Source organism: Tubulanus polymorphus, chromosome 7 (genome assembly GCF_964204645.1).
Source record: "Tubulanus polymorphus chromosome 7, tnTubPoly1.2, whole genome shotgun sequence".
Classification (NCBI taxonomy): domain Eukaryota; kingdom Metazoa; phylum Nemertea; class Palaeonemertea; order Tubulaniformes; family Tubulanidae; genus Tubulanus; species Tubulanus polymorphus.
Window position 1 is genome coordinate 16,632,074 of NC_134031.1, and position 20,437 is coordinate 16,652,510.

Sequence of the window (20,437 nt, forward strand, 5' to 3'; positions counted from 1 at the left end):
GATTCACCTGCTAGTCCGTGAACCGGTTAATAGTGCTTCTACTATGGTGGTCGTTGAAGCGTGGGCGAGAAGCCGGACAAAAGAATCATTGTTCATGATCTGACGGCGTTTGTTCTGTGAAGATTAGTAAATGTAAGTTATTTCTCTGTTCCTTCTGTTTACGTTTGTGAATAGCATGTTGGTTGTCATGAATGAAAAATGCTTCAAAAAGCTGTTGGAAATTGGTGGTCTCCTGATACCCCCACAGGGACTTGTCACAATTGATAGTGAATGAATAAAACCAATATCAATGACCAGGTCCACTATCCCTGTATAATATAAAAAACAGGGGTGGCAACAAATTTTCAATCTGACAATGACTTCTCCACTTCAATCGACTGTAATTCCAAAAATTCTCAACCGATTCACATGAAATAAGCTTTAATACAACCTAGAAGACTTTCTGCTTCCAACGAGCCTTTAACCACCACTCTAGGACAATTATCTCACAACGAAATCACCGTTTTTTGACGAGAGATAGCTCAAATTGGAGGTGTACCGATTCTATGGTGGACAGCAAAATGGTCGTATTTTTCACTTCAAACGATGATTTCTATGTGAAATCTTAGAGATAACCCCAACAAACCATACATTTTTTAAAACTACGCGGTCATACCTGTACGCTTATCTCATTTATTTGTATAATCCACGCGATGGGTGAGCTCGCAAGCTCAAAATCGAACAAATATACGAAAAAGTCACCTCGCACTATCGCGCTGGCGGCCATTAATCACGTGACGTGCAGGTTCGGGCTATGTTAATAGAACCGCGACAAGTCTACGTCTGTAGACTTGAAAAAAGGAAATATTTGCTAATAATACCACCCCTCAGACGAATGTTGCACTATATTTTCATAATACGGATATTTTATTAATTAACAGAACTTTTAATAAATTTTGTAATGTTTTTCGAAATCTCTAAGCCAATCAATGCGCGTGAAATATTAAGCCCGTTTCTACGATATCACGTGATTAATGGCCGCCCAGTTGATGACAAGTTGAACGCCGTGTTCATCCTCATTTTCGATTTTGAGCTTGTGAGCTCACCCATCGCGTGGATTATACAGATAAATGAGATAAGCGTACAGGTATGACCGCGTAGTTTTAAAAAATGTATGGTTTGTTGGGGTTTTCTCTAAGATCTCACATAGAAATCATCGTTTGAATTGAAAAAAACGACCATTTTGCTGTCCACCATAGAATCGGTACACCTCCATTTTGAGCTATCTCTCGTAAAAAAAGGTGATTTCGTTGTGAGATAATTGTCGGAGAGTGGTGGTTGTAGGTTCGTTCGAAGCAGAAAGTCTTCTAGGTTGTATTAAAGCTTATTTCATGTGAATTGGTTGAGAATTTTTGGAATTACAGTCGATTGAAGTGGAGAAGTCATTGTCAGATTGAAAATTTGTTGCCACCCTTGTTATTTTATTATACAGTTGCAGGGATACTGGTACCCCCATCATTGGTCTCATCCATTATCAGTCGTGACAAGTCCCTGTGGATACCCCTGCCGAAACTGACCACCACCAAAGCTAGTTTTGCAAGCAAGCTATATGTCCTAGGGTTGAATTCTATTTGTTTATAAGAGCCTATTATTTTTTCAGAACCCATCTCAGTCATTTATGACTTATACTAACGCCAATTTCAATCAGAGCGGTCACAACACCGCAACACACACGGACCCTGTACAGACACCCGAAAACTAATGACACTAAAGTGACTAGAAATTGAGATTTGTATTCCGGATGTCAAATTTTTCCTCTGGACGTATCGGCCCCACTCCGGCGGCTGCACCACCGCGCGGGATATACGCGAAGCAGCGAACACAAACATGGCCACTCTCTCAATTTTCAATGATAGAAATCGTGTGTGCATTTCAATTATTTCGGATGTTAGGGTTTTAAGGCACAATATAAGTTGATGATGTGATATGGCGATGTTAATTAATGATAATTCCGCAGTGAAGCTAGTCACAAATGGTGCCGATTCAGTGTACAGCTGCCAAAAACACTGAAATGTGCATAGTTGCGTAACTATTTGCAGTGAATTGCAGACGAAACATGAAGCCTTAACGGCCGTTTAAAAAAAAATTATACCAATCGCAATTGTAAAATAAAAATGAGATAGAACCTAAGGTAAAATTCTGGCCACTTCTAAAATGTTATTACTAATTTTTAGTCAGTGCCGAACGTTTAGTTTTCCAACAATAATGAGGGGTGGTAGGTAGTCATGCAATTCAAGTCATCATTTATTACACGTTACTTCCGTGTTGTTGAAAATCTCGCGAGTCCTGGACCAAACCCCATTGAACAATGTGATCTGTGTGCTGGCCATAAATGCACACAGATCACACTACACTACCCATTACACACTCCAGTACCCACAGCTTTCATGTATCCATCCAAATATTTAGAGTGTCTTTCTTCCTGGATCCCAAAGACCTATGTATGGATTGATAAGAAGATGATTATTCATTCCATTTGAAGAAAAAATGTAAATGCTGTTAAGTTTGAAATGTGCCAATTTTTGTTGTTGATGGTGTTAGAATGTAACGTACGTTACTTTAGAGTTCATGGAACTTAGGCTTCGTTGTGGTTTGTAAACTATGTTGATGGAATAATATATATATATTTATGTAGAATCACCCTCAGGCCTAAATCATTCACAAAGTCAAAGAAAGTAGAAGTCCAAGGGTAGTAAGTTTTGTGAAAGACCTTCTTTAGTCGCTTTGCAAAACATACTTAAAGAAAAACACCCGAAAATATTGTCAGTTAGAAAAAAAGACTACCTACAAATTTTCAGTTTTTTTTGAAGCATTGAAAATTTCGTTGGAAAAACGTGGAAAAAAATAGACAATTTGAATATTCTCGCACACAAGAAGCAATAGGAGCTTAATGAAGCTCTGTGATGTTTATGAACTTGTAATTATATCAAAAGAAGTAAGTTTCATCATCAGAGTTGTGGTCAATATGAAATGAATACCGGTAGGCTATATAATAATGGCTGGTACAGGCAACAGAGTTCTTGTTGATGCGTATTCGCCTATGTTTCCTGAATTTCAATGGATCCCTAATACGGATTTATAATTTCTGACATCCTTTCAAGCAGATTTTCTGAATCACCGAACGGATGTCGCGTCCTAGGAAAACGTAGATGTAGAAATTAATGCAGTTGTTAGTCGTGAAGAATACGCCGCCGACCTCCTGGGCCATATTGAAAGAAAACGTCACTAACAAATGCGGTAGAAGTATGCGTACGAATGTCGTCAATATAAGAGGCGAATAGCAGATGACAAAACAAATAGATGTTCCCAACAACATGACGGTAGCTTTCATCGTTGATGCTTGTTTTCCACTACCCTGACCAAAGTCTTTCTGTTGGAAAAGAGAAAGTACTGTCGTGCAGTTCAGTATTACTACTAAAAACATTGGAACAATTCCTATTATAGTTCGTCCATAGATATATGTGATTAGAGCTGCTTCAGATGTAACCACGCATCCAACGCCGGGTACAAATACGCCATATGGTATATTCGGCCACATTTGACTGCAAAATCCGAGTAGACACATGATTAAAGTTATAAACCGCGCCGTACAAGGGGTGCACAATAGTCGACCTTTCATCGGGAATAAAACGACCACAAAACGTTCGAACGACACTAAAACGATCAACCACGATGAAACGAGATGAAAATAATCGCCGAGAATTTCGACGGTCAAACAAGCGGCTAACGACTGATCGAAACGTATTAGCACCGAAACATTGCCGAAAACATGAACGTAGAATAAATTGATTAACGTGAATAAACGTAGCGTCATACAAGCATTGTCCGAAACAGAGAGAACTATTAGATATGTGCTGTATGAATGCTTTCTTAAGTCTGGGGAAATCATTACCAGAAATGCTGAACAGTTACCGACAATTCCAAATATGCAGAGAAATCCATAAATGAAGATATAAACGATAGCTCTTCGGTAACTGATGCCGGAGATTTTGACTAATGCTGTGAAGGCATCTATTGTCCATCCTTCGTTGAGCGTATCATTGATAGGGGTGGTGTCCATATCCGTTTCACATTCCATCAAGTTCAACGCGATATTTAAACCCCATTGATTATTTGAGAAGAGATGGATTGATTTTCTTTATAAAGTTCTCAAATTTCTATCATTTCCTGAATGTCGAGTCTCTATAGTTGGATTGAATTTCCTAAAAGTGTGCGGACCTTACATCTCTAATTTCTATCGGTGATGTTTGGTCGATTCTACAATAATTGAAGTTCGGTCGACCATCCTAATCACTTGAAATATAAGCCTACTAAAAGTGACCGGTATATTCGTGTCATTGGCCATTGATTTTCATTCAAAACTTTTATACATTTGAGCTATTTTCATCCCATATATCTACAAGAGGCTTAGGTTCTCGAGTTTTTCGGTGGGGTGAAGACTTTCAGATCCATTAGAACTCTCCATTAGAGACGCCAATGAATTTAGTAGTTATGGAATACATGAAAAATATTCCTCCACTTAACGTGTCATCCTTCAAATTTATATATTTGATAGTGGGTTGTTAAATGAATTAATGGTGCAAAACTGAATTTGGTCTCAGTCAGCAATTGATATAAGGCTAAGGAATTGATACATCATTTCTCATTTCTGCTTAGCTTATAAGTTGACCCGGCCTGCCGCCTACCTATGGTTTTACATTTTTTTTTTTTTTTAAATCATGATCAAACCACCTCCCTGATCAAACTAACCATAACAGATCATCAGGTAGTGTTATAGAAATGATCTGATTACCAATTTTATTGCAGTTTACTAAATGACCCCGCCGATTAGGAGAAACAAGGTGTCATTTTATTTTAGCCTAACAACATTTAAGTTTATAGTAAAAGGTCCCTTATGATTTTATGTATTCTGAATTTGGATGATCTTTGCCACAATCAGTATGTTTCGATTGAATTGATTATGCATTTTATATCATGCTAGCCTTTCCCGAAAAAAGGTAGATTCTGAACACCAGGTAATTAATAGCAAGTGCAGATGATAGACGTTGGATGTTTTTTAAATCAGCTGGCTGCTTATTTCTTTATTTCTTTGTGAAAATTGTTCCTCCTATTCTGAAGCATTGATTCCTAACCACTGAACGGATGTCGCGTCCTAACATCACGTATATGTAGAAATTAATGCAATTATTTGCTGTAAAAAATACACCCCCGACCTCGTCGGCCATATTGAATGAGAATGTTGTTAATAAGTGTGGTAAAAATACTCGGACGAAAGTCATGACTGTAATTGGTGAATAGCAGATGACAAAATAGATGTTCCCAACAACATGACAGTAGCTCTTATTGTTGATGCTTGTTTTCCACTACCCTGACCAAAGTCTTTCTGTTGGAAAAGAGTAAATACTGTCGTGCAGTTCAGTATTACTACTAAAAACATTGGACAAATAATTAGCAAACTTCTAGCATAGATATATGTGATTAAAGCTGCTTCAGATGTAACCACGCATCCAACGCCAGGTACAAATACACCATTTGGGATATTCGGCCACATTTGACTGCAAAATCCGAGTAGACACATGATTGAAGTTATAAACTGCGCCGTATGAGGGGTGCACATTAGTCGACCTTTCATTGGGAATAAAACGACCACAAAACGTTCGAACGACAGTAAAACGATCAACCACGATGAAACGAGATGAAAATAATCGCCGAGAATTTCGACGGTCAAACAAGCGGCTAACGACTGATCGAAACGTATAAGTACCGAAACATTGCCGAAAACATGAACGTAGAATAAATTGATTAACATGAATAAACGTAGCGTCATACAAGCATTGTCCGAAACAGAGAGAACTATTAGATATGTGCTGTATGAATGCTTTCTTAAGTCTGGGGAAATCATTACCAGAAATGCTAAACAGTTACCGACAATTCCGAATATGCAGAGAAATCCATAAATGAACGTATAAACGAAAGCTCTTCGATAACTGATGCTGTAAATTTCAACCATTCCAGTGAAGAAATCTTTCGCCCATCCAACGGGTAATGTGAAATTGATAGGTGTCTGTTCCATGATGAAAGTTATACCGATACGTAGATATAATGCTGTAGTGTTAAAAAATGTGATATTTAAACCTAATGGAATATGTTCGGTGGACGAAATGATTGATTTTAACGCTTCAAATTACGTTAGATTCTGTTACTCATATTGCTGTCTACTTCGTTTTCTATCATTTCTATCTAATGAAAATTGGTCCTGTCGTCTCTAGTTTAGAAAAGTTTTTTCTTTCAAAGGTAAACCTTTGGAGTCATAGAGGAGCCGCGTTAACCTAATGTCAAATCAGTAAACAGGAAGACTGGGGGCCCAAGACGTTAAGGTAACTTGGGTTTATTGAAACTATGAGGCATAGTAGCTTCTTGAGATGAATGAGTAAAGTTAATGGACAAACAACAGTATTCATAGGGAGAGCCCTATAAATAGAAAGCTTTTATTTTTGGTTTACCTTTATTGTTGGCAATCTACCAAGCTGGGGTCCGTTGCTCGAAAGATGGTTAGAGTTAACTGATGAATAGTTGACATAGTGACAATTGAAAGTTCATCGTTACTTTGGTATTTATCCACCTTTTAGCTTGAACCAACTTTTGAGCAACTGGCCCCTGTATGTTAAATTGTGCAATAAAATTTAGTAAATATAGCGATTATATCTGTGGGATTGTTTACTTATTGTGAAGCAAGTAAAATTGATGTGCATAGGTGAGACTAGAAGCTCGAAATGGATGATGCAATATTTTTTGCATCATCTGATGCAATATTTTCTGAGAAAAATGCTTAAAACTCTGATGAAAATCTTTTGCTTTCTACAACTTTCTCGCTGTGACCTATATTTGTGCTTTTGACAGGAAATTCTGAGAATTTTGGCACCTCTGACGTAATTATGGAAAAGCCACACTCTGATTGGTTGGCTTAGGAATTTCGTTATTGAGGAAGCTGAACGAGATGGTGAGAAACTTCTCCACCAACTGGATAAGGAAATTGAACACGAGCAAATCAATCGTATTTTCTCTGGCTTTTTCTAATTCCTGCCAGGCTAATTCTGATGGGCATTTGTATGATGCTCTGCCTAACTCCGGCGATGATCTCATCAAGCTTCGATGATGGTTCCCGCAGATTAAGCATATCTTCCTGCGGCTTAGGTACTATTGAAATCTCGCTATCCTGATATTCTCTTTGAGGAATTCCGTGAAATTATTTTGACTCCTACATAGTGACCAAGAGTTTGCTTTCACCTTATTATGGTTGAATCCATCAAAGTTTCGATTGATGGTGAGCGATTCCCCAAGGAGGATGTTTGTGACTTGGTTTGTGTCTCTTATGATGTTATGATTAGTTTGTCGGATAGTGAGTTGTTTAAATGAATTGGTGGTGCTTAATTGACACAACTGAAATTGATCTTCATCAGCAATGGCTATAACAACATATAAGTTTAGATTAATAATGCACCTTTTGAATTGATGAATTTGGTGGATTATCTAAATGATGAGTATGTTCTGATTGGATATAATTTGCGTTTTATATCACAGTAGGTTTCCCAAAACATCAAAGATTACAAACATCTGGATATTATGGAGCGCAGATGATAAAAGATAACAGATGTTTTTTTGAATCAGCTGATCGTTTCTCTATTTCATTATGAAAATCGCTCGTCCTGTTTTGGAGCATCGAGTCCTAACCACTGCACGGATATCGCGACCTAACATCACATATATGTAGAAATTGATGCAATTATTAGCGGTGAAAAAAACAGTTTCGACCTCATGGGCTATATTGTATGAGAATGTATTTACTGAATCTGGTAAAAACACTCGGACGAAAGTCATGACTGTAATTGGTGAATAGCAGATTACAAAACAAATAGATGTTCCCAACAACATGACTGTAGCTCTTATTGTTGATGCTTGTTTTCCACTACCCTGACCAAAGTCTTTCTGTTGGAAAAGTGAAATCACTGTCGTGCAGTTCATTATCACTACTAAAAACATTGGACAAACAATAAAAAGAATTCCAGCATAGATGTATGTACTAGGGGCTGCTTCAGGTGTAACCACACATCCATAGCCAGGTACAAATACACCATTTGGTATATTAGGCCACATTTGACTGCAAAATCCGAGTAGACACATGATTAAAATTATAAACCACGCCGTACGAGGGGTGCACATTAGTCGACCTTTCATCGGGAATAAAACGACCACAAAACGTTCGAACGACACTAAAACGATCAACCACGATGAAACGAGATGAAAATAATCGCCAAGAATTTCGACGGTCAAACAAGTGGCTAACGACTGATCGAAACGTATCAGCACCGAAACATTGCCGAAAACATGAACGTAGAATAAATTGATTAACATGAATAAACGTAACGTCATACAAGCATTGTCCGAAACAGAGAGAACTATTAGATATGTGCTGTATGAATGCTTTCTTAAGTCTGGGGAAATCATTACCAGAAATGCTAAACAGTTACCAACAATTCCAAATATGCAAAGAAATCCAAAAATGAAGATATAAACGATAGCTCTTCGATAACTGATGCCATCGATTTCAATCATCACATTGAAGAAATCTTTTATCCATCCATCGGGCAACGTGAAATTGATAGGTATCGGTTCCATGATGAAGTTACGGTGATAGATTTGATGTATAGTCAAAAATGTGATATTCAAAACGTAATTGAATATGTTCGTCGGACGAAATGATTGATTTTAATGATTTCTAATTTCAGTCATCTTTGTGAATTGTTTGGGAGTTATATCCAGTTACACATCGCACTGCCTGCATCCTTTACTTTTTTGAATGAATGTTTATTAGATCCTGTCATCGGTGAAATTCGGAAAAATTGTTTTTTTTTTCTTTTTAAGATAAACCTCACTGAACGATAGCAAAATCTGTCACTTGAAAGAGGAGTTGTAGAAAAGCCGCGTTAACGTGGTGACACATCTGTGAATGTGAAGACTGATGCATAGTACCAAAAATGCATAAATGATACATTGTCTCTTTATGTATTTCTGATGGTACTTAATAGGTTAACCTGATTTTATCGAGATATGAGGCAAAGCAGCTTCAGTTTGGTACTATCCATCAGTCTTCACATTTACTGATTTGACACCATGGTTAACATAGCTTTTTTACGACTCCTCTTTCAAGTTACAGATTTTGGTATCGTTCAGCGAGGTTTATACTTTTCTAAACTACACTTACGACGGGATCTAATATACATTTGATAAGGTAAAAGAAGGAAGCATGATGTGTAACGGAATCTAACTCCTAACCAATTATCAAAGATGGTTGAAATTTAAAGCCTTAAAATCGATCATTTCATCCACCGAACATATTTAGATTACACATTTTTATACACTACTGCATATCTATCAGTATAACTTCCATCATGGAACCGACACCGATCAATTTCACGTTGCCCGATGGATGGGTAAAAGATTTCTTCACTGTAATGATTGAAATCGACGGCATCAGTTATGGAAGAGCTTTGGTTTATATCTTCGTCTATGGATTTCTCTGCATCTTCGGAATTGTCGGTAACTGTTCAGCATTTCTGGTGATGATTTCGCCAGACTTAAGAAAGCATTCATACAGCACATATCTAATAGTTCTCTCTGTTTCGGACAATGCTTGTATGACGCTACGATTATTCATGTTAATCAATTTATTCTACGTTCATGTTTTCGGCAATGTTTCGGCGCTAATACGTTTCGATCAGTCGTTAGCCGCTTGTTTGACCGTTGAAATTCTCGGCGATTATTTTCATCTCGTTTCATCGTGGTTGATCGATTTAGTGTCGTTCGAACGTTTTGTGGTCGTTTTATTCCCGATGAAAGGTCGACTAATGTGTACCCCTCGTACGGCGCGGTTTATAACTTCGATCATGTGTCTACTCGGATTTTGCAGTCAAATGTGGCCGAATATACCAAATGGTGTATTTGTACCTGGCTATGGATGTGTGGTTACACCTGAAGCAGCCCCTAGTACATACATCTATGCTAGAAGTTGTTCAATTATTTGTCCAATGTTTTTAGTAGTCGTACTTAACTGCACGACGGTGATTTCGCTTTTCCAACAGAAAGACTTTGGTCAGGGTAGTGGAAAACAAGCATCCACAATAAGAGCTACTGTCATGCTGTTGGGAACATCTATTTGTTTTGTAATCTGTTATTCACCAATTACGGTGATGACTTTCGTCCGAGTGTTTTTACCACATTTATTAACGACATTCTCATTCAATATGGCCGACGAGGTCGGAGTCGTATTTTTAACCACAAATAATTGTATCAATTTCTATATATACGTGATGTTAGGACGTGATATCCGTTCAGTGGTTAGGAATCAATGCTCCAAAATTAAATGATTTTCTATTGAAATAGATATTAACAGACCAATGGTCTTCTAGACCATTAACTAATACATCGTTTAGAATTGATGGGTAAGTGAAAAATGCTTTGCATTAGTCGGTTTAGAGCATTTCTTGGACCTGTCTGTGACAATCATTTTTTTCAATCATTCCATTCAGTGACATCAGCTCCTATGTATACTCGTCCACTGTAGAGTATTGGGAAGATATGACTTTCCAATGGAATATGTAGGGATCCAGAGGATCAGATCAGGCGACTGTCTCTCTTTTTCCCTTTCTCAATCCTCTCTTCTATTCCCAAAACTCATCAACAAAAAAAGGGTTAGAGGAAATAGGTTTTATTTCTAAACAAGATAAAAAGGCTTGGCAGCTAACCTCTCTTATCCAAGTTATCCAAGGATAGGTATCAAACAAGAAGTTACCAAAGTACAAGTTCAACCGGCAGCAACAATCCGCCGAAAATTGCGTCATTTGGTTCAAAATATAGCAAGGGGCGTGAAGCCTTCAGCCCGAATTCACGAGAAAAAGTCTGCTAGGGTACAAGTCACCCAGAGAATGATGAGGAATTTCCCAAAAGCGCGAGCCAAACAAAGGTATGAGAACCGAGGAAAAGACCTGTAGAAACCTGTAAACATCCAAGGGCTAGATATTTTTTTTTGATCTTGAAATAGGGATTGTCCCTGTTACTTATTTGGTTGGTAAATTTCGTAGCTTGATGACCAAATTTTCAAGTAAGTCGTATCACATGCAATGGATCAGATGACAATGATATAAGCTTACTATAATACAAGTGTTGCAGCCTGAGAGAGATCTTAGTAATAAAAAATTACAAAATTTACACTGTCGAACCTCACTAGTTTGAACAAAATTTACACTGTCCAACCTCACTAGTTGGTGCAAAATCTTTGAGGTCCAACCTAACTAGTTTTTCCAAAATCCTGCATAACTCCCTGTAGTTGACACGAATCTTTACTGCTCAACCTCACTAGTTAGCGCAAAACTTCGAAACTCCAACCTCACAATACTCGACCAAGCAGGCTGAAGTCTTCAGGCAAGATTGAAGGAAAGATTGATTTTAAAGGGATCAAATTTCAGTCATCTTATGATGACTACCCAGAAATTGATAGATGGATGTCCATATGGACAAATTCAATTACCCAGCCCAGTTTCACACAAAGGATTAAGGCTTAAATTGATTTACCCGGTAAGATAAACTGAATTAATGAAGAAATGAAATTGATTTAAGATTTAAACCTTTTTGCGAAACTGGGCCCTCAGGTCTGGTTGTAGATTCTACTGAGATGTATCCTATAAGAAAGATAAATTCCTCTATTGCACAAGCCATAAAATGTCTCCAAGTTAACGCAAAGATGAATGAAAATATTGTACTTAAGGAAAGTAAATCGACCAACGAAGTGTAGATTGTATTTCATGTAGCCAGTCGGTTTTCGAATCAAATTGCCAGACCATGAAAACACCGAACTTGAAACATAATTCTTAAACCTTCCGGCAAGTTTCTCAGTACACAATGATATTTACCATTCAGATGATAAGATTTCATAATATCTCAGCATTATGAACATCGATATACTATCGGTTCAGCGATGTCAGCAAACTCTACCTTACCACCTGGGTGGACGAAAGATTTCTTCACTGGATTGGTTGAAATCTACGGCATCAGTTATCGAAGAGCTATCATTTATATCTTCATTTATGGATTTCTCTGTATATTTGGAATTGTCGGTAACTGTTTAGCATTTCTGGTCATGATTTCACCAGACTTAAGAAAGCATTCATACAGCACATATCTAATAGTTCTCTCTGTTTCGGACAATGCTTGTATGACGCTACGTTTATTCATGTTAATCAATTTATTCTACGTTCATGTTTTCGGCAATGATTCGGTGCTGATACGTTTCGATCAGTCGTTAGCCGCTTGTCTGACCGTCGAAATTCTCGGCGATTATTCTCATCTCGTTTCATCGTGGTTGATCGTTTTAGTGTCGTTCGAACGTTTTGTGGTCGTTTTATTCCCGATGAAAGGTCGACTAATGTGCACCCCTCGTACGGCGCGGTTTATAACTTCCATCATGTGTCTACTCGGATTTTGCAGTCAAATGTGGCCGAATATCCCAAATGGATTGTTTGTTGAGGGTTATGGGTGCATTGTCACATCCAATGATGCGGCCATCACTCACATATATGCCCGGGCCTTTCTTATAATCGTTCCCATGTTTTTGGTTGTATTTCTCAACAGCACAACAGTACTTTCTCTTTTCCAACAGAAAGACTTTGGTCAGGGTAGTGGAAAACAAGCATCAACAATAAGAGCTACTGTCATGTTGTTGGGAACATCTATTTGTTTTGTCATCTGTTATTCACCAATTACGGTGATGACTTTCGTCCGAGTATTTTTACCACATTTATTAACAACATTCTCATTCAATATGGCCGACGAGGTCGGGGGTGTATTTTTTACAGCAAATAATTGCATCAATTTCTACATATACGTGATGTTGGGTCGCGAAATTAAGTTCATATTAAAATCCCAGTGCTTCCGAATGTGTCCAATAGAAAATGGTGCGAAAGAATAGACAAAAACACATTTTTATTTGTTATCAAAGTAAAAAAAATACTTTTAAATGATAATCCTGAATATCTGGTCTTTGCTCTTTTATGATGCTTTGAATCATCGTTTGACCCGGTCTTCAGATGAAATGTTCGAACGGGATCAGTCTACAACTGACTGTTTTTAATATGAACATGATTTACAGTTATATATAACAGTAAAAAATAGTAATTACATTTATTACTGATAGAATATTGTATATAAATCTATTGAAACAATTGAAATTATCAGCTTTGTTTTTCAAATGATTATGTCATGCATTGTGAAAATGAAAAATAAATGAATATATATATATATATATATATATATATATATATATATAAAGTAAAAGTGATGTAAAAAATAGAAATAACTTATTAATAAATGGAAAAAGTGTCACATTCTTGATATTCATTGTTGGTCTATGTTTCTCCATGCGATGAAACGAATAATTTTCGCCGGCGTATGAATGCGAGATAGCGCATTTACGACGCTAGATCTCCCCGCTACGGCGACCGCGCGACGGAACGAGATGCGACAATGCGAAGACAGCGTTAACGGTTGAGACAGCGATTCTCGTATGGATTTCTTGAGCGCCGGCGGTATCGACGGACAGTCGCAAAACACTCGATTCATCAACGTACGACTGGTTTCCCCGAGTAAATTACACTCTCTTAGACGAGTTATGAATTCTAAAGCGTACGGTTTCTTACATATCGCGCGCACGTACGCGTCTAAACGCCGGTCCTTTTCATGTTCTAAACGAAGGTATCCGCAGCACTCTTCGACGACGGCGATTTCTAAGCTGTAGTTTTTTATTGTCGCCAGAGTCTCGAGACGTATATCGCCGATGCCTCCCGTAAGATCGATGATTTCGCGAATTGCCCTGACCATGACGAACGTATTTTGTAAGAACGCCGGCGGACTCGCCAACAACGAACCTAAAGACATTTTCGGTATACCGCGTTTAATGTCGTCCGGTGAAAGTTTCGATTTCAGTAGTTGAAGATACGGCGGGTACAAACACGCGTAGACGAACGCGTTGTATTTCGAACTCGGGTTCGGACGCGCGCCGTGATCGATCAGCGAAGAAATGATCGTCTCCATTCGTTCGTAAAACGTGCCGGCGATTTCGTGGCCGACCTGCGGAGCGTAACTACGACAAACCATCAGCAGTATGGATTCGTTTAAACCGGGTAAGATGTAACGAGCGTCTGCTCCGTTCTCGAGCAGAAGCTTCGTAACTGCCGCGTATCCGTTCCTCGCGGCAACGGCGAGAGGAGTCATCCCGCCTTGAGACGTTTGATCGACATCGGCGCCCGCTTCGACGAAATATCGAACGAGTTGGAGATTTTCGGGAACGAGCGCGCACGCTATACTTATCGGAGACTGGTCGTGGTGTCCTTTTGAATTGATATCAGCTCCGTGCTCAACCAGGAGCTCGATTATCTCATGCCTTTGATAGATGCATGCTGTGTGTAGAGCAGTTTGATCCATCCAATCTTTCAGCGAAATGTCCGCATCATTCGCGAGGAGAAATTTCACGATTTCAAAACGATCGCGTTTTACAGCGATGTGCAGCGGTGTCCGATTTGTGCTGTCAACGGCGTCGATATCGGCTCCTCGAGACGACAGTAGTCTGACCATATCGATGTAACCCTTCTGGACTGCCAGATGCAGCGACGTTTTTCCTTGGTCGCTCGCGAAATGATAATCAATCGGCCAGCCGATCTCTAGTAGTTCTTCGGTACACGTTACGCAATTGTTCTTGATGGCTAGATTAAACAGAGTTTCATCGCGCGCTTCGATCCATTCCGGGTTCAAATTAAGCAGACTGAATTTGTAGACGTATATTATTTTTAAAATGTCATCGCATATCGGTGTTATCGCGCGCAGCTCCGATGGATTCGGTAGATACGATATCAACAGCTTCACGACGGCCGAGTGTCCCCATCTGCCGCTCAACAGTAACGCTTTCTGTAACTGATCGGGCAGACGACATTCCGGATATTTGACGAGATACGGCCGAACGATTTCTTCGCGTCCCCACGAGCATTCTTCGTACCAAATACATAGAACGAGTTCGGACAAACATTTACAACCGTAATGTTCTAGAATCGTCCGATTCGTGGCCAGTTCGTGGTCGAGCAAAGTCTGCAGTACGCCTTTCGATTCGAATTCGCATTCGAGTTCGCGTATACGGCGAACGGAGAAAGCTTCCTCGCCGTCCTGTACCAGCGTCGTACAGATGACGGATATCGCTAACGGAGATCGCATCGACGTCATGTAATCGGTTTCGACCGCGTGTCGTAACAGCACGGCGATCATTACGTAGAAACCGTTCTCGACGACGAATCGTAGATACTTCGACGACACCGACGATTTCACTTTCATCCTGTCGGCGAAAAGGGCGTCGACGATTTCGGCGACTTCGACTTGCAGACGGCTGGTGCTGTGTAGTACGTGAGTGAATAGATACGTAACGTCTACGTACGCTCCGATCGATGAGTAAGATTCTCGTAGTTCGACGATCAGACGTTTGTTACCGGTCTCAACGGCGTGAATGACAGCGCTGTTGATGTACGCTTTAGAAACACCCATCGCCTGAGAAAGAAATGAAATAATTTCGTCAATTTTCAATATCATATTATCTGATATAGATTTGCATTATTGATGACATTTCAGAGATGTCAACTGTTCCTGATTTTCAGTATTTGTTACTATTTCATGATGAGAAATACTGATTCGATTTGATTTGTTTGATGCATACAGAAATATGAATGATGTTACTGAGGGTTTTACTGTTAATGACTGATTAATTGGGAACATTTTCTTTCATTTTTCAATGTAATGTGACTGAAAAAAATTCAACTTGTTACTGATACCGCTTTTCAGAGGTTGGCAGCCTGGACATTTGTAAGTGCAATAGATCACAGGGTTGTACATGAATTTTATTGGGTATCCCGTCTCTGAATATGAGACGGTTTTTCAATCAGGCTGGTTTTTGGGATCATATGACAAGACAAATAATACTTGAAGGTTAAGAAAATTTTTTTTCTTAGATGATCTGCTCATTTACCTGATGAAGTTACTGTATACTAGTAGGGAAAACTTGTAATTGGAATAGAAGCAGGTTAACCTTCAAAGTACAACCAGTCTTCACGATTACTCATTCGACACCAGGTAACACAGCCCCTCCATAACTCTTGTCACAAGAGATCTACCAAAATATTATTGATAGTGCCCTAAGATATTGTATTGTTATTGGTATATTGAGGCTACTCACTTGAGACAATTCAACACATTTTTAAAAAGTGACTCATTGTTAGGTTAAAAGACTGGTACCAACCCGATTCAGTCTTGTTTATTTACATTTTCGACGGTGTCATGACGGAATCGTATGTACGACAACAGTTGTCACATGACTGACAAAATGTCCGCCGAACTGGGTTATAGATATTCGTATGATTATCACATTCTGTCAGTCATTCTTATCAATGCTTTTCAATTATTCCAACACTATCACAATGTACATATGATCGAGATCTCAAAATTTTGACAATCGATTTCGGACACTTTGACCTGAGGTACGGTTTTCAACATAAGTTTTTCTCAACATATATAAACTTGGCTTTTTATCAACCGAATGGTTTGACGATTACAAATCGTACTATATTTAGTTGAGATCTTTTGTTGAAGTTTCAATCAGGCATATTTTATGACCCGCGGGTATGATATTATTGTCTTGTAGACCTACTTGTTGACATGAACAGTCATAATTCTATTCTATTAATGCACGTCTCATACGTGCTGTTTTAATGACTTAACTTGCGTACTTCAATATCACACGAACAATCGGGTGAAATAGATAGGTCTTAACCGGCATTGGATTTAGTCGTTAGAAGAGAACTGCTGTGAACTGCTGCTGTGAATTTGTCGTTTCTGTAATAGTGAGATATATTTCTCATATAGGTGGAAATGGATCTTTCAATGGATACAGTAACGACGTGGATAACTGCAATGAAGTTTGCCGATGAAAAAAACTACGAACAGAGTTTGCAAACGTTCCAACGAATAAACAGCAAATCATCGAAGATACTCTATAATATGGGATGTATCAGTGCTCTGTTAGATAACCAGTCACAAGCAATAGAGGTATCTATCTATGTCCTTCTTAAGTAGATATTGTTTGTCTCATGTCATGGATTTGATAAGGGCTTGTTGTCTGTTTTGAAATTTTGTTGAAAATCTTTTCTGTAATTGTCTATATTTCTATCTAGTATTTCAGTGAAGCTTTGAGTAAAGATAACCGTTCAGTTGTGGCACTTCTTCAAAGAGCAAATATCTTCTACGCTTTAAACCGGTCAGTATTCGGGTATTTCGTTGATAGATTGATTTCAATGATTCAATTGATAAAGATGAAATAGATCTTAATCGGTCACTCGCCTTGAGTCTATACACACAAAATCAAATCCTAAGGGACATAACCATTTAAGCTTGAAATCAAATCATTAAATGACCAGGAGGGACGATCATCCCTATATCGAAAACAAATGGACACATTTTTTTTACTTTCAGGATATCCGAATGTGAGAATGATTTGCTGATGGCTTTAAACTTTCTGCCTGAACTCTGCTTGATCAGTTACCAATCGGGTCAATTTGGTTTAAGAGTAAAAGTTTCCACCTGTCAGGTACAATAAATCACTATACATGAGAGGAAAGAAATTCACTGTACAGCAATATTCAAATACTATGCGTTCTTTATCTATTTCCTTCAGGTTCTTCACAATTTAAGTTTGTGTTACTGGTTTAGTGGTAGTTACGAAAAAGCTCAATCACAACTTGTAGACGCCAAAAAGTGTTCTTGTAAAGTTCAAGGTCGACACAAGTTTATCGATGACACGTTGACCGCTATGCAAGTATGCCTTTTTAATTCTTAGATGTCAAGTTATATGTAAAAGGTGAGTTGTTTTAGTAAGCTTTCGTCTATCTTTTTCAGAGTGGTGAGAATTTGAAACCCGTTCGCATTTCGTACGATCGTCTGTTCCGTCCAGCGAAAGCGATTATCAGCAGCACTAAAGACATCGATTACCTCGAGCGGGACAAAACAAAGGTTTGTAAATACGCAAAGAAGCCAGGTGATGCAAGCCCATAGCATGAGAGATGGGAGTGCGTTCGTTGTTAATTTGGCTCGATTTGAACGGGGTTCAGAGGCCCTCCCCAAGTAAATTTGGAAAATGTGATGCTCTTATATGGTCTTAGAGCAATTTCTGATATAACAAAGGTCGAAGTTAATAAACAAATTTGATATACATGAATATGTCGTGATAGTTGAAAGTGTTAGATTTTTGCTTACAAATTAAAAATGAGCGGAACTGAATTTTTTGCGGAGGGATCGTTCGAACGGGCCTGTGATGTCAGCCAATGATTTATGCTTGATTGAAGATGAGATAGTACTTTCAATTGATGCTGGTAATGGTTGAATGAGTAGATTTTTCTATTATTTTTCAGATCATTGCAGCACACTCTCCAGATGATAGAATTACTGGATTTATCGGACCACACATTCGTTCATTGACTCCACCGCTCTCGAGAAGGCAACCTTTACCTCGGACTAATGAGACAGTTCGATCGATTACTCCACCTCCGATTCGATTACGGCCTCCACCTCCTCCGAGGCCGCGTTCTTCGCCTTCTCCGGTTTCTAATGAGCAGAAGAGTGCGCCCGTCTCGAAGAACTGTGACCTGTCAGCGTCGAAAAACAAACCTCGGATGACTGTTCATTCCGGCGTCGAAAGTTTGGCAGCCGCCTTCGAAAATAAGTCGCGACTTAATAAAAAACCTGATGATAGTTCGATGAACTTCCGAAAAGTGATAGATAAGGAACATTTACATGGTCCAAATCTTCCGACGTTCTGGAATAATGACTTTAAGCGTGACTCTAGCAGTATTAGTAGTAGGAGTGTCGTAACAAATAGCGATTTATTGTCGCCTCCAACCCGTATACCACCACGAGCTCCTGTACACCTTAGAAAAACCTAGTGAACATGCAAAGATCCTCAGGTGTAAAAAATGTACAATCATTCGGTGTTAACCTCCTATTTTTGATATAACTTTAGGAATGAAAATTTAGCTGTGATGAAATTTTATTTTATTGAATCATGTTACATTGTCTCCTGTCATTTATTGATTACCGTTTTTATTCCGCTAGCAAGCATGTTTGATTTAGACGATAGAAATGTTAGATTTGTTTTACATCACTTGTTAATTATTACATGATTAAAATCGTATAATCTGAAATGATATCCAGATATTGGTGCTCTGAGAAATACAATTTTTATGATGAAAAACAATATTGCTGATATGTCTCAATAATTATTTTGCATAAGATTATGTGCATTATAATTTAATCTATGAAATAATCATACTGCTCGTACCTATACTATATATACATAAATCAACGTGTGCCATTTTTTGAACTTTTCCTTTGTATCACGAATTTAACTGTTGTGAACAGAGTTTTTACATAATTGCAGTATCAGTTATATTCGGATACATAGCGAGATTGTAGTACAGTAGACTCCGCTCGAATCGCCTCAGTAGTTTGTTGACATATATGTATGTAAAACATAACATCCAACTCGGATATCACTGAAGTCGGACATATTCTTATGGTCCCAAAAGGTCCGATTTAAGCGGAGTCTATTGTAGTTTGTTGGTTTTGACATTAAACTAGACGCAAAGATATTGCAGTTTCTAAACACAATCTGCTGTTGTAACATGATGTGGTAAGCATTTCTAATTACCAGTTATTAATAAAGAATTACCATGTAGAGTTTATAATCGAGGTGTTTCACAAATATATCTCATTTGGCGCTTAAGTGTTATTGAAAGAGTAGCTTTTGGCGGTGCATCAGTAAGCCAGTGCTCGGATGTTGGGTCCAAGAGCTTGAGTTGTATACCGATGATAACTACAGCAGAGGATTCTGCCAAGAGGCCATCTGGTTGATTATATCCCCAACCTTTAAATGATTGGTCTATGATCTGTCCACTTGGCAGCCAGAGGAATGTACCGTTTGGCATTCTGTATCCACCAGTCCAGAAGTCATGCGTATTTGGGGCTGTTAGATAAAAACAAATGGAAAAATATTTGGCAAAAGTTTTTCCCGAAGTGTGACCACCAGATTTTTTAAGATATGAAAGCTTTTTGCTTACTGTTCTGACTTCGGATATAATTTCGTATAGTTTCAAATTCAGAATAAGTTTCCGTTTGGAGTAAACGGCCATTTGACATGTTCCGACATGTTGCCTCCGCGTCCTTTTGTTCCAAGACAAATTCATCACCGAAGAAATAACACCCT

The 20,437-nt window shown here is 38.5% G+C and overlaps 3 protein-coding genes across 7 annotated transcripts; 1 reads left to right on the forward strand and 2 right to left on the reverse strand.

Annotated features, from left to right (window-relative positions):
- The first annotated feature begins 49 nt into the window (after positions 1-49).
- On the forward strand, positions 50-19,912 carry LOC141908170 (neutrophil cytosol factor 2-like). Of its 5 annotated transcripts, none has more exons than XM_074798060.1 (7): positions 50-132; positions 17,047-17,229; positions 17,355-17,437; positions 17,653-17,767; positions 17,855-17,995; positions 18,076-18,189; positions 18,588-19,912. In XM_074798060.1, exons 2-7 carry the CDS (start codon positions 17,053-17,055, stop codon positions 19,116-19,118), a joined length of 1,161 nt encoding a protein of 386 aa, XP_074654161.1. In that variant the 5' UTR covers positions 50-132; positions 17,047-17,052; the 3' UTR covers positions 19,119-19,912. The 5 variants fall into 5 exon arrangements, with proteins under 5 accessions (XP_074654161.1, XP_074654166.1, XP_074654165.1 ...); XM_074798065.1 differs by having other exon boundaries at positions 97-126; XM_074798064.1 differs by lacking the exon at positions 50-132 and adding an exon at positions 10,901-11,059.
- LOC141909207 (uncharacterized) lies at positions 3,116-3,853 on the reverse strand. The gene has a single exon (XM_074799592.1). The coding sequence runs from the start codon at positions 3,851-3,853 to the stop codon at positions 3,116-3,118; it is 738 nt and encodes a 245-aa protein (XP_074655693.1).
- Positions 13,434-16,490, reverse strand: LOC141908163 (uncharacterized). The gene is made up of 2 exons (XM_074798054.1): positions 16,447-16,490; positions 13,434-15,678 (listed from the first exon to the last, which is right to left on the reverse strand). The coding sequence occupies exon 2, from the start codon at positions 15,673-15,675 to the stop codon at positions 13,486-13,488; it is 2,190 nt and encodes a 729-aa protein (XP_074654155.1). The 5' UTR covers positions 15,676-15,678; positions 16,447-16,490; the 3' UTR covers positions 13,434-13,485.
- Positions 19,913-20,437: the final 525 nt, after the last annotated feature.

Coding starts and splice junctions, on each gene's coding strand:
- LOC141909207 (XM_074799592.1), bottom strand. CDS start 3,853: ATGACGCTACGTTTATTCACGTTAATCAATTTATTCTACGTTCATGTT.
- LOC141908163 (XM_074798054.1), bottom strand. CDS start 15,675: ATGGGTGTTTCTAAAGCGTACATCAACAGCGCTGTCATTCACGCCGTT.
- LOC141908170 (XM_074798060.1), top strand. CDS start 17,053: ATGGATCTTTCAATGGATACAGTAACGACGTGGATAACTGCAATGAAG. Junction 17,768..17,854: donor TAAAAGTTTCCACCTGTCAG/GTACAATAAATC, acceptor TATTTCCTTCAG/GTTCTTCACAATTTAAGTTT. Junction 18,190..18,587: donor TCGAGCGGGACAAAACAAAG/GTTTGTAAATAC, acceptor ATTATTTTTCAG/ATCATTGCAGCACACTCTCC.